This window comes from Patagioenas fasciata, chromosome 1 (genome assembly GCF_037038585.1).
Source record: "Patagioenas fasciata isolate bPatFas1 chromosome 1, bPatFas1.hap1, whole genome shotgun sequence".
Lineage (NCBI taxonomy): Eukaryota > Metazoa > Chordata > Aves > Columbiformes > Columbidae > Patagioenas > Patagioenas fasciata.
The window spans coordinates 215,252,493-215,266,421 of record NC_092520.1 but is presented as its reverse complement, the minus strand read 5'-3'; the positions used below and the strand labels follow the sequence as shown (position 1 = coordinate 215,266,421).

Sequence of the window (13,929 nt, the reverse complement as noted above, 5' to 3'; positions counted from 1 at the left end):
CTGTACCCCTGCACCCTGCACCCCTGTGTCCTGCACCTGTGCACCCTGCATCCCTGCACCCTGCACCCTGCAACCTGCACCTCTGCACCCTGCATCCGTCACCTTGCACGTCTGTGCTCCGCACCCCTGCACCCTGTACCCCTATCCTGTTCATTGCACCCTGCACCTTGCAACCCTGTGCCCCTGCCTACTGCACCCCACACCCTGCACCCCTGCACTCCAGCACCGATACACTGCGCATCATGAACCCTGCACCCAGTGCTCTGCATTCTGCATATCCCTGTAACCATGCACCCGCACATGCTGCACCCCTACCTCCTGCACGCCACATCCTGCACCCCTGTAACCTGCACCCCACACCTCTGCACCCTGACTCCCGTACCCACATTCCCTGTTCCTCACACCCCGCACCCCGGCATCCCCGCACTCTACAGCTGGCACACCTGGCTGGGCCAGGGGCATCAGCCGGGGGTCACAGAGTCACCCCCACCCTGAGCACACGGACAGGTGCACACACACACACACATGCACAGGCACACATAGACAGGTGCACGCGCACACACACATGCACAGGCACACATAGACAGGTGCACGCGCACACACACATGCACAGGCACACATAGACAGGTGCACACGCACACACACATGCACAGGCACACATAGACAGGTGCACGCGCACACACACATGCACAGGCACACATAGACAGGTGCACACACACACACACATGCACAGGCACACATAGACAGGTGCACGCGCACACACACATGCACAGGCACACATAGACAGGTGCACGCGCGCACACACACACACACACACACATGCACAGGCACACATAGACACATATGCAGCATGGGCACACAGATGCCCCTTGCACACACACACCCCCCACCCCTGCCACCTCCCCTGCCACCTCCCTGCCACCCTCTCTGCCACCTCCCTGCCACCTCCCAGTCACCCTCCCCTGCCACCTCCCTGCCACCATCCCTGTCAATTCCCTGCCACCTCCCTGCCACCTCCCTGCCACCCTCCCTGCCACCATCCCTGCCACCTCCCCTGCCACCTCCCTGCCACCATGAAGAGAACCGCAAAGGGAAGCGGTCATGCTGTATGAGACAAATACAAAGCCTTGTGCAGATCTATTGGGTGCTGGATGGTGACCAGGGTGAGAAATGGAAGCCATCAATGTTCTCAAGGCCCCACAACAGACATGGAGCCTCCTCCTCGGAGGTGCCCGCGCTGCTCACCCGCCATCGAGCACAAACCACGCTGCGCTTCTCGAGCAACTATTGCTTGGTTCTCATGCAGATGTGAGAGCAGCGAGGGCACTTGTAGACAGGAAAATGGAGATTATCCTAACTCCTTGCTCTGTATGGGTCAGGGGTTTCGCACACCTGGGTCAGGGCCATAGACACCTGGGCGGGTGAGTTCACAGCTCACTCACTCACCTCTGGAAGTGCTGCTGCAAAGTGTAACACAGAACAACGTGTTCATATAGAAATACTAGCGTGAGCGGTTTTGTGATGCTTTGTATGTGTAAAGAGGGTGACGATAACAGAACAAACAGGGTTACAGGTTCTGGAACAAACAGGGTTATAGGTTCTGGAACAAACGGGGTTGTAAGTTCTGGAACAAACAGGGTTATAGGTTCTGGAACAAACAGGGTTACAAGTTCTGGAACAAACAGGGTTATAGGTTCTGGAACAAACAGGGTTACAAGTTCTGGAACAAACAGGGTTGTAAGTTCTGAAACAAATGGGGTTGTAAGTTCTGGAACAAACAGGGTTACAGGTTCTGGAACAAACAGGGTTACAGGTTTTGGGGTTTAACTGTTCTCAACAGCTTTACTAAACCAGGCTGTGATTCTTTGATCCACCACCCGGTGCACCTGGGGCCCGGTTGCCGGATCGGGCCCCACAGCACCCAGTACCGTGGGACTGGGGGGGATCCCACCGGGACCCACCAGGGTCACCAACCACAGGGTGTGGGGACGGGGACAGGGACGGGAACAGGGACAGCACAGGGACAGCACAGGGACAGCACAGGGACCGTGTCTGGGCAGCCCAGGGCAGGGAAACACTGCTCGAGGCACAGCTGGGCTGGCAGAGCCCCACAGCTCACCCCATGGACCCCACGGACCCCATGGACCCCCACAGCTCACCCCACAGGCCCCACAGACCCCATGGACCCCCACAGCTCACCCCACAGACCCCACAGACCCCATGGACCCCCACAGCTCACCCCACAGACCCCATGGACCCCCACAGCTCACCCCACAGGCCCCACAGACCCCATGGACCCCCACAGCTCACCCCACAGGCCCCACAGATGCCCACAGCTCACCCCACGGACCCCATGGACCCCCACAGACCCCCACAGCTCACCCCACGGACCCCATGGACCCCACAGCTCACCCCACAGACCCCCATGGACCCCCATAGTCCCTGTGGACTCCCATAACCCCCAAGGATCCCCCAGAGCCCCCACAGGACCCTCACAGCCCACACAGACCTCTGTAGACCCCATGGACCCCCCCATAGCCCCCACAGTACCTCCATAGCCCCCATGAACCCCCACAGCCCCCATGGACTCCCATAGCCCAACGGACCCTCACAGCCCCCCCCAGCATCCACAGGGACATCCACAGCCTCTGGGACACCCCCACGACCCCATGGCCCATGTGGGACCCCTGTGATCCCCAAGGGTCCCCCACGGCCTTAGGGAGACCTATGGCCCCCGTGGGACCCCCATGGCCCCCAGTCAGCCCCACTGACCCCCTATGGCCTCATGGGTCCCTCATGGCCCCCAGTCAGCCCCACTGACCCCCTATGGCCCTGTGGGTCCCCCATGGCCCCCAGCCAGCCCCACTGATCCCCTATGGCCCCATGGGTCCCTCATGGCCCCCAGTCAGCCCCACTGACCCCTTATGGCCCTGTGGGTCCCCCATGGCCTCCAGCCAGCCCCACTGATCCCCTATGGCCCCATGCATTGCCCATGGCCCCCAGCCAGCCCCACTGACCCCTATGGCCCCATGAGTCCCCCATAGACCCCAGTCAGCCCCACTGACCCCCTGTTGCCCTGTGGGTCCCCCATGGCCCCCAGCCAGCCCCACTGACCCACTATGGCCCCATGCATTCCCCATGGCCCTCAGCCAGCCCCACTGACACCCTATGGGACCCCTGTGCCCCAAGGACCAGCCTCTCCCAGGGATGACTCCTGCAGTGGGGCAGCCCCATGGCCGTGACTGCCTGCGGCCCCCATGCACCCATGACCTGCCTGTGTGTCCTTGTCCCCGTCCTCATGTCCCCGTGTCCCCGTGTCCCCGTGTCCCCATCCCAGGCTGCTCGGTGCCGTTTGTTGTGCAGGTGCCATAGTAACTGGGGGAGGAGAACCTGGCCGAAGTGCGGGTAAGGGGTAAGGGGTAAGGGGACCCGCAGCCCCCCGAGGCCGGGGCTGCATCCCTGGGTGCTGGGGCTGGATATACAGGGTCCCAGGGGCTGGATGTATGGGGCACTGGGGGCTGGACATGCGTGGTCGCAGAGGCTGTATATATGGAGTGGTGGGGGCTGGACATATGAGGCCCCAGGGGCTGTATATATGGAGTGGTGCGGGCTGGATATATGGGCCCCCAGGGATCATACATATGGCATACTGGGGGCTGTATATATGGGGTGCTGGGGCTGCGTATTTGGGGTGCTGGGGGGATTTCACTCCTGGGGTGCTGGGGCTGCATCCCTGGGATGCCAGGAGGTGTATATATGGGTGCTGGAGGCTGTATATGTGGGGTGCCAGGGGCTGTATATACAGGGTGTGGGGGGCTGTATATATGGGGTGCCAGGGGCTGTATATACAGGTTGCAAGGGGCTGTATATATGGGGTGCCAGGGGCTTCACCCCTGGGGAGCAGAGGCTGCACCCCTGGGGTGCTGGAGGCTGTTTCCCTGTGGAGCAGGGGCTGTATCTACGGGGTGCTGGGGTTTGCATCCTTGGGGAGCAGGGGCTGTATCTATGGGGTGCTGGGGTTTGCATCCTTGGGGAGCAGGGGCTGTATCTACGGGGTGCTGGGGTTTGCATCCTTGGGGAGCAGGGGCTGTATCTATGGGGTGCTGGGGTTTGCATCCTTGGGGAGCAGGGGCTGTATCTACGGGGTGCTGGGGTTTGCATCCTTGGGGAGCAGGGGCTGTATCTATGGGGTGCTGGGGTTTGCATCCTTGGGGTGCTGGGGCTGTATCTATGGGGTGCTGGGGTTTGCATCCTTGGGGTGCTGGGGCTGTATCTATGGGGTGCTGGGGTTTGCATCCTTGGGGTGCTGGGGCTGTATCTATGGGGTGCTGGGGCTGTATCTATGGGGTGCTGGGGTTTGCATCCTTGGGGTGCTGGGGCTGTATCTAAGGGGTGCTGGGGCTGTATCTATGGGGTGCTGGGGCTCCATCCCTGGTGTTTCAGCAGCTGCACCCGAGGTACCGGGGTTTCTTCCCTGGGGTGTTGGAATCTTCACGGAAGGGCTGTTGTGGTTCCCCCTGGGATGCTGGGGTGCACCCGGGTGCTGGGGATCCCCCAGATGTCACAGCTGTCACCCTGGGGATGCCCAGCGGGGGCTGGGGGGGTGCAGGGCCCCGGAGCCCCCGGCCATTGTGACGCGGTGCCGCTGGGGACCGTTCCGGACCCGGCTCGTCCTGGGCTGGGGGCTCAGGCTCTGGGGCTGAGGGGCCGCGTTGCTCTCCGCAGGGACCATGTCGAACGATGGGTGGGTGGGCAGCTGGAGGCCCCACCGCCCCCGCGGCCCCATCGCCGCTCTCTTCAAAGGCCCTGGGCCCAAGTATGGGCTCCCCACCAACGTCGGTGAGTGGGGGCGGCGGGAGGCGGGGGGCGCGGTGCCGGCGGTGAAGCTGGGGGACGGGCACCGGGGGTCCCGCCGCCCACCGAGCCCCCCGCCCGCCCAGGCTACCGTCTGCACGACCCCTCGCGCTGGCGCGCGCCCGCCTACAGCTTCGGGGTGCGCACGGAGGGGCGGCTGCAGGAGCGCTCCCCCGGGCCCGTGTACGGGCTGGCCAAGGGGCTCACGGTCCGCGGCAAGGACGGGACCCCCGCCTACTCCATCTACAGCCGCCCCCGCGACCTGCGGCCCATGGACACCCCCGGGCCAGGTGAGGGGGCAGGAGCCCTGGGGGGGTGGCGGGGCTGGGGACCCCGGCCGTGCCCGTGCCGAGCCCCCCGCTCTGCCCCCAGCCCGCTACGCCCCCGAGAAGGCCAACGCGTTGGCTTTTCCCTCGGCGCCCGAGTTCTCTCTGGCCTCCCGCACCCGGCAGCTCAGCATCCAACAGACACCGGGTAGGAGACACGGGGGCCGGGATGGGCCCCCAGCGTCGTCCCTGGGCTGGGCTGGGACCCCCAACATCCACCGCAGGCCAGGCTGGGATGCCCATCATGATCCCCTCATCATCCTTGGGCTGGGACCCCCAACATCCCCCCTGGGATGGGTTGGGACCCCCAGAATCCCGCCTCGGCTGGGTTGGGCTCCCCAACATCCCCCCTGAGATGGGCTGGGACCCCCAATGTCCTCCCTGGGCTGGGACCCCCAGCATCCTCCCTGAGCTGGGACCCCCAACATCCCCCCCAGGATGGATTGGAACCCCCAGCATCCTCCCTGGGCTGGGACCCCCAACATCCCCCCCAGGATGGATTGGGACCCCCAGTATCCCACCTCGGCTGGGTTGGGCTCCCCAACATCCCCCCTGAGATGGGTTGGGACCCCCAATGTCCTCCCTGGGCTGGGCTGGGACCCCCATCGTGAGCACCCAATCCTCCCTGGGCTGAGCCCCCGATCATCCCCATGCTGAGCCCCCGATCACCCGTGGGCTGAGCCCTCCCTCCCCAAGGGGGGCCCCCCAGCCCCCGGCAGAGCCCCCTGCACCCGTTTCCCCAGGCCCCGCTGCCTACCGGCTGCCCCCCATGCTGGGGCCACGCGTGGTGAACAAGAGCTCAGCCCCCAACTACTCCATCCCGGGGCGCAGCACCCACGGCGCCTTCTACGAGGATCTGTGCAAGGTGCCGGGGGGCTGGGGTACCAGGGGGCTGGGGTGTCGGGGGGATGGGGTGTCAGGGGGATGGGGTGCTGGGGGACTGGGCTGTCAGGATCTGGGGTGCCAGGGGGTTAGGGGTCTGGGTGCTGCAAGTCTGAGGTGCCAGGAGTCTGGGGTGCTGGGCTGCCAGGGGAACAGGAGTCTGGGGTGCTGGGGGCCTGGGGTGCTGTGGGGCTAGGGTGCTGTGGGGCTGGGGTGCTGTGGGGTCTGGATGCAAGGGGTCACTGTGCTGGGAGTCTGGGTGCCACGAGTCTGTGATGCTGTGGGGCTGGAGGTCTGGGGGGGTCTGGGTGCTGGGGGTCTGTGGTGCTGTGGGACTGGGGGGTCTGGGTGTCTGGGTGCCGGGGGTCTGTGGTGCCGTGGGGCTGGGGGTCTGGGGGGTCTGGGGGGTCTGGGTGCTGGGGGTCTGTGGTGCCGTGGGGCTGGGGGGTCTGGAGGTCTGGGTGCCAGGGCTCTGGGTGCTGGGGGTCTGTGATGCCGTGGGACTGGGGGATCTGGGGGTTTGGGTGCCGGGGGTCTGTGGTGCCATGGGGCTGGGGGGTCTGTGGTGCCAGGGGTCTGGGTTCTGGGGGGTCTGGGTGCTGGGGGTCTGGGGTCTGGGGGTCTGGGTGCCGTGGGACTGGGGGGTCTGTGGTGCCGCGGGGCTGGGGTCCGTGTGCCTGGGACACGACCCCGCAGGCTCTGCCCGCAGACGCCGGGGCCGTGCGGGTACCGCGTGGTGAGCGCCGACGTGTACAAGCGCCGCGCCCCGCACTACTCCATGCTGGCGCGCACCGCGCTCCCCGGGGACAACACCCAGAAACCCGGCCCCGCCAGCTACAGCCCCGAGCAGGTGCGGGCAGGGCCGGGGGGCGGGCGGGGGCGGCCGGGACACCCCCGGCGTCACCGTGTGTCCCCCCGTCCCGCAGCGCCGGCCGGAGGGGCTGACGTTCGGGATCCGGCACTCGGACTACGTGGCTCCGCTCATCGTGGACGTGCCCGAGTAGGGGCCGCGGGGCCGCGGGGGTGGAGCGCCCCAAAGACCGATGGATGCACCAGCCCGTGGCTCTGCCCGTGTGTCGCCGTGTCCAGCCGGGACTGTCCCCGCTCCGCCGTGGCCATCCCGGGGGGGTGGGAGCACCGGCCCCCCCGAGCTGCCCCTTCCCCAGCCCGTGTCCTGCTGTCCCCTGGAGGGGCCATGGATGGCCCCACAGCCCCATGGCTGGGAAGGGACCGGCCGCCCCCTTCTCCCTTGGTGCCCCCTCGGCACCCACTCAGCCCCCCACCCACTCAGCGCCCTGCTCTGTCCCCATGGGCTCCGAGTCACCCCAGCGTCTGGGGGGGACACACACGGTCACCCCGATCCCATAGAGGACCACGGGGTGTGGGGTGGCACTGGGGTTCCAGCCAGGGAGGGGACACTTGTCAGCAAAGTGCTGTGGGACACCCCCCATGCTGAGAGCACAGTGGGTGCTGCACCTACCAGGTGTCACAGGTGCCACGGGTGTCACAGGTGCCATGGGTGCCACAGATACTATGGGTGCTGTGGGTGCCATGGGTACCACGGGACACGTGGGTGCCGGGGGTGCTGCAGATGGGGACGCTGAGCGCCGTGCGGGTCCGGGGGGGTGGCCGTGCAGAGCCCTCGGGCATCGCCTGGGGGTGTCCCCTGGGCACTGGGGGTCCAGCCCTGTCACCCACCCGCTGCACCCCCCCGCCTGCCCAACCCTCGCCCTGGGGACAGAGTCCAGGCCGGAGACGCCTCCTCGGCGCGGGCACGGGGCCAGGCTGGGCAGGCCGGGCAGACCGGGCAGCAGCCGGTGCCAGCGGGGGGACCGGGGTGCCAGCCGGGGGGGTCGGGGTGCCGGCGGGGGGACAGCGATGGCCGCCCAGGCCTCGCTCCCCACCCTCATCCGCAAGAAGCGGGACGGGGAGCGGCTGGAGGAGGACGAGATCCGGAGCTTCGTGCGCGGCGTCACCGAGGGCACCGCGCAGGAGGGACAGATTGGTGGGGGCGCGGGGGGGACACAGCCGGGAGGCACGCTGAGGGGACAGGGGGACAGGAGGGGGCTTGTGGCAATGGGAGGCGGCAGGGGACACAGCTGGGGGCACGGGGGGGAACATGGCACAGGGGAACACGGGGGAGACGCGGCCAGGAGGGACATGGGGGGACATCGCCAGGGGACCTGGCACAGGGACACAGCAAAGGCCAGCGCAGTGGGACACATGGGGGACGTGGCCAGGGCAGGGTGGGGGTCCCCGACAACGGGTGGGTGGGGGGGCGCAGGGCAGCCATGGGGCACTGCTGGGACATGGCAGGGGGGTCATGACCAAGGGACACATCTGGGGATCCCCCTGAGGGGACAAGAGAGACCCTCAGGGTGGCACGGGGGCGTCAGAGCCGGGGGCTGCAGTGCCCTGGGGTCTCGGGGAGGCAGCGGGGGTCACCGTGCCCCCGTGTCCCCAGGTGCCATGCTGATGGCCATCCGGCTGCGGGGCATGGACGGGGGGGAGACGCTGGCGCTGGCGCGGGCCATGGCGGGCTCGGGGCGCGCGCTGGCCTGGCCCCAAGCCTGGCGCGGGCTGCTGGTGGACAAGCACTCGACGGGCGGCGTGGGGGACAAGGTCAGCCTGGCCCTGGCCCCCGCCCTGGCTGCCTGTGGCTGCAAGGTGAGTGGGGGGCACCGAGCGGGGTCCCTGTGTCCCCTGTGTCCCCCTGTGCCCACCCGCCTGCGCCCTCAGGTGCCCATGATCAGCGGCCGGGGCCTGGGCCACACCGGGGGCACACTGGACAAGCTGGAGGCCATTCCCGGCTTCCGCGTCACCCAGACCCCCGAGCAGGTGAGGGACAGGGACACGGCCACCGTTGCACCCTCACCCTGCGGGGACAGCGGCCTGGACGGGACTCCCATGGGACATGGGATGGTGATGGGACACAGAGCTCCGGTGGGATGCGGGATGCCAGTGGGACACAGGATGCTGATGAGACACAGATGCCAACAGGATACAGGATGCTGAGGGGACAGGGGATGCTGAGGGGACAGAGGATGCTGAGGGGACATGGGATACAGGATGCTGACAGGATGGGGGATGCTGAGGGGACAGGGAATGCTGAGGGGACATGGGATGCTGAGGGGACGTGGAATGCTAAGGGGACATGGGATGCTGAGGGGACAGGGGATGCTGAGAGGACACAGGATGCTGAGGGGACATGGGATACAGGATGCTGACAGGATGGGGGATGCTGAGGGGACATGGGATGCTGACAGGATGGGGGATGCTGAGAGGACATAGGATGCTGAGGAGACATGGGATACAGGATGCTGACAGGATGGGGGATGCTGAGGGGACATGGGATGCTGACAGGATGGGGGATGCTGAGGGGACAGAGGATGCTGAGGGGACATGGGATACAGGATGCTGACAGGATGGGGGATGCTGAGGGGACAGAGGATGCTGAGGGGACATGGGATGCAGGATGCTGACAGGATGGGGGATGCTGAGGGGACACAGGATGCTGAGGGGACATGGGATGCAGGATGCTGACACGATGTGGGGTGCTGATGGGACACAGGATGCTGACAGGATGGGGGATGCTGATGGGACACAGGATGCTGAGGGGATGCAGGATGTCAAAGGGACACAAGATGTCAAAGGGACACGGGATGCTGACACGGTGTGAGATCCTGATGGGACACGCGATGCCCATAGGACACAGATGCTGATGTGACGTGGGATACTGATGGGACAATAGAGCTCCAATGGGATGTGGGATGTCAAGGAACTCGGGACACTGATGGGACAGGGGATGCAGGGTACTGACAGGATGAGGGACACTGATGGGACATGGGACACTGATGGGACAGGGGATGCAGGGTACTGACAGGATGAGGGACACTGATGGGACATGGGACACTGATGGGACAGGGGATGCAGGGTACTGACAGGATGAGGGACACTGATGGGACATGGGACACTGATGGGACAGGGGATGCAGGGTATTGACAGGATGAGGGACACTGATGGGACATGGGACACTGATGGGACAGGGGATGCAGGGTACTGACAGGATGAGGGACACTGATGGGATATGGGACACTGATGGGACATGGGACGCTGATGGGACACGGGACACTGATGGGACATGGGATGCTGATGGGACATGGGATGCTGATGGGACATGGGACACCGATGGGACACGGGACACCAATGGGGCATGGGACACCGATGGGACACGGGACACTGATGGGACATGGGACACCGATGGGACATGGGACACTGATGGGGCACGGGACGCTGATGGGACAGGGGATGTAGGGTACTGACAAGATGAGGGACACTGATGGGACACGGGACACTGATGGGACACGGGACACCGATGGGACATGGGACACTGATGGGGCACAGGACGCTGATGGGACAGGGTATGTAGGGTACTGACATGATGAGGGACACTGATGGGACATGGGACACCGATGGGACATGGGACACTGATGGGGCACGGGACGCTGATGGGACAGGGGATGTAGGGTACTGACAAGATGAGGGACACTGATGGGACACGGGACACTGATGGGACATGGGACGCTGATGGGACATGGGACGCTGATGGGACATGGGACACTGATGGGGCATGGGACGCTGATGGGACAGGGGATGTAGGGTACTGACAGGATGAGGGACACCAACGGGACATGGGACACTGATGGGACACGGGACAGTGATGGGACATGGGACACTGATGGGACATGGGACGCTGATGGGACAGTGGATGTAGGGTACTGACAAGATGAGAGACTGATGGGACACGGGACACTGATGGGACATGGGACACTGATGGGACGTGGGACACCGATGGGACACGGGGTGCTGTGAGGACCCGCGCTGACACCCGTCCCCGCAGATGCGGAGCATCCTGGAGCGCGTGGGCTGCTGCATCGTGGGGCAGAGCGAGGAGCTGGCGCCGGCCGACCGGGTGCTGTACGGGCTGCGGGACGTCACCGCCACCGTGGACAGCCCGCCCCTTGTCACCGGTACGGGCAGGGACAGGCGGCTGGCGCCGTGCCCGGCGGGCAGGGGCGGGCAGGGACGGGCAGGGACAGGCAGGGCAGGCAGGGACGGGCAGGGATAGGCAGGGGCGGGCAGGGACGAGCAGGGGCAGGTAGGGACAGGCAGCAACAGGCAGGGGCGGGCAGGGGCAGGGAGGGGCAGGCAGCGGTGGGCAGGGACAGGCAGGGACAGGCAGGGACAGGCAGGGGCAGGCAGGGACAGGCAGGGGCAGGCAGGGGCAGGCAGAGGCGGGCAGGGGCAGGCAGGACGGGGGCAGCAGCCCAGCGAAGCTTCCCCCCCCAGCCTCCATCCTGAGCAAGAAGGCAGCAGAGCAGCTCTCGGCGCTGGTGCTGGATGTCAAGTTCGGGAGCGCAGCCCTGTGCCCCACACAGGACAGTGCACGGGAGCTGGCCCAGAGCCTGGTGAGCCCCCGGCCCCCTGTGAGCCCCACTGCCCCCTGTGAGCCCCCCATGAGGCCCTTACCCCCTGTGAGCCCCCCGCCCTGCTCCTGCCGCAGGTGTGGGTGGGCGAGCGGCTGGGCATCCGCACGGCGGCCGTGCTGAGCCGCATGGACGAGCCGCTGGGCCGCTGCGTGGGCAACTCGCTGGAGGTGCTGGAGGCCCTGGAGTGCCTGGAGGGGGGCGGCCCCCCCGACCTGCGGGAGCTGGTCACCGCCCTGGGTCAGCCGCGGGGACAGGGGGACGTGGGGACAGGGGGGACGGGGTGGGCATGGCCTGGGCGCCCACACGAGTCCCTGCCCCAGCCCTGCCACCCCGCAGCCCAGGGGTCTCCTCACTCCCAGCCCTGCCCCCCCCCATGGCCATGGGGACCTTCCCTGGGTCTTCCCCCGCACTGCAGCCCCCCAGCCTTGGGGACTGTCCCTGCCCTGTCCCCCTGCCTGCGCACTCCAGGGTCCTGTCCTGTGGCCCTGTCCCCTTCCCCCCGACTTGCCCCCCTTCCTTTTAACACCCCAACTCATCCCCCTGCCCCTTGAGCCCCCACACTGGCCCACCCATCACCCCCAGCCCACCCCACAGGCCATTCCCCAGAGCTGGTGTTTCACCCCCGGGGGGCCGGGGGGGTTGTGAGGTCCCCACCGTGCCCCCCCCACAGGTGGGCTGCTGCTGTGGCACTGCGGGCTGGCCGGGGGGGTCCCTCAGGGCCAGGAGCGGCTGGGCCGGGCGCTGGATGACGGTTCGGCCCTGTGCGCCTTCGAGGCCATGCTGGGGGCGCAGGGGGTGCCCCCCGACACCGCCCACCGCCTGTGCACCGGGACCCCCGAGCAGCGGCGCGGAGTCCTGGGCCAGGCCAGCATCGTCGAGGAGCTGCCGGTGCTGCAGGGGGGTGAGCGGGGACAGGGGGCAGGGGGCACAGGGGGGACAGGGGCTCGGGGACCGCGCTGCCCTCCCCATCCCCACACACCCACCCTGCCCTCACCCCATGCTCCCCCCACCCTGCACCCCCTGCCCTCTGCTTCATTCCCACCCGGGGTGCTCAGGGCTCCCCTGGCTTATTCCTCACCCCCCATACAGCCCCTGTTTGTGCCCCCCTCTCCACATCCCTTGTCCCTGGGGTTCCGCACACCCCCCAGACCCTGCCCCGCCTTGGGCACCCCAGTCCCCCCACATCCCTGCCCACCCCCCCATCCCCTGTCCCTGGGGCCCCCCAATCCACCAGTCCCTGAACCCCTCGGGGACTTGTGGCTCCCCAAGCCCCGTGGTCCCTGTGTCCCCCTGCCCCCCACCCGCTGTCCCTGGGGCTCCCCAACACCCCAGATCCTGCCCATCCCCCCCCCTTCCCATGCCCTGTCCCTGGGGTCCCCCACACCCCCCAGACCCTGCCCTGCCTTGGGCACCCCAGTCCCCCCAGATCCCTGCCCACCCCCCCATCCCCTGTCCCTTGGGTCCCCCAATCCACCAGTCCCTGAACCCTTCGGGGACTTAGGACTCCCCAACCTCCGTGGTCCCTGTGTCCCCCTGCCCCCCACCCGCTGTCCCTGGGGCTCCCCAACACCCCAGATCCTGCCCATCCCCCCCGCCTTCCCATGCCCTGTCCCTGGGGCTCCTCAACACCCCAGATCCTGCCCACCCCCTCACTCCCCATGCCCTGTCCCTGGGGTCCCCCAGCCCCTGCCCACTGGGAGCCCCGGGGCTCCCCGTTCCCCCGTGGTCCCTGTGTCCCCTGTCCCTGGTGCTCCCCAACACCCCAGATCCTGCCCATCTTCCCCCTCCCCATGCCCTGTCCCTGGGGCTCCCCAACACCCCAGATCCTGCCCACCCCCTCACTCCCCATGCCCTGTCCCTGGGGTCCCCCAGCCCCTGCCCACTGGGGGTGCCGGGGCTCCCCGTTCCGTGTCCCCCAGGCTGGGTGCAGCGGGTGGCGGCGCTGCCGCTGGCGCGGGTGCTGCAGGAGCTGGGGACCGGCCGCGCGCGCGCCGGGGACGCCGTGAAGCCCCGCGTGGGGGCGGAGCTGCTGGTGGCCGCGGGGCAGCGCGTGCGGGCAGGTACCGGCACCGGGCGGGGGGGCTGCGGGGGATGGAGGAGTGGGGGGGGAACAAGCCCCGCCCCCCCCCGGAGCCCCCGCCCACCCCGCGCTGCCCGCAGGGGAGCCCTGGCTGCGGCTGCACCACGAGGGGGCGCTGAGCGGCGCGGCGCGCCGGGCCCTGCAGGGGGCGCTGTGCCTGGGGCCCGCCCCGCCCCCCGCGCCCCCGCCCCGCCTGGCGGAGACCGTCCTGGGACCCGGGACCCCCCCGGGGCCCCCCGGCACCCCCGAGCTCCCCGCATCGGCGGGGGACGGGCGGTGAAACCGCGTCCTGCCCGCC

General features: G+C 67.5%; 2 protein-coding genes across 6 annotated transcripts; both read left to right on the top strand.

Annotated features, from left to right (window-relative positions):
• Positions 1–4,727: 4,727 nt before the first annotated feature.
• Positions 4,728–7,829, top strand: CIMAP1B (ciliary microtubule associated protein 1B). Of its 4 annotated transcripts, XM_065855544.2 has the most exons (6): positions 4,728–4,839; positions 4,941–5,144; positions 5,227–5,328; positions 5,924–6,045; positions 6,772–6,912; positions 6,989–7,185. In XM_065855544.2, the coding sequence occupies exons 1-6, from the start codon at positions 4,731–4,733 to the stop codon at positions 7,064–7,066; spliced, it is 756 nt and encodes a 251-aa protein (XP_065711616.1). In that variant the 5' UTR covers positions 4,728–4,730; the 3' UTR covers positions 7,067–7,185. The 4 variants fall into 4 exon arrangements, with proteins under 4 accessions (XP_065711616.1, XP_071659698.1, XP_071659699.1 ...); XM_071803597.1 differs by having other exon boundaries at positions 6,772–7,813; XM_071803598.1 differs by having other exon boundaries at positions 4,941–5,328.
• A 36-nt stretch (positions 7,830–7,865) lies between these two features.
• TYMP (thymidine phosphorylase) lies at positions 7,866–13,911 on the top strand. Of its 2 annotated transcripts, XM_071803592.1 has the most exons (9): positions 7,866–8,067; positions 8,527–8,729; positions 8,802–8,900; positions 10,963–11,092; positions 11,412–11,530; positions 11,626–11,788; positions 12,222–12,452; positions 13,471–13,611; positions 13,712–13,911. In XM_071803592.1, the coding sequence occupies exons 1-9, from the start codon at positions 7,941–7,943 to the stop codon at positions 13,909–13,911; spliced, it is 1,413 nt and encodes a 470-aa protein (XP_071659693.1). In that variant the 5' UTR covers positions 7,866–7,940. The 2 variants fall into 2 exon arrangements, with proteins under 2 accessions (XP_071659693.1, XP_071659692.1); XM_071803591.1 differs by having other exon boundaries at positions 8,527–8,900.
• The last annotated feature ends 18 nt before the right edge of the window (positions 13,912–13,929 follow it).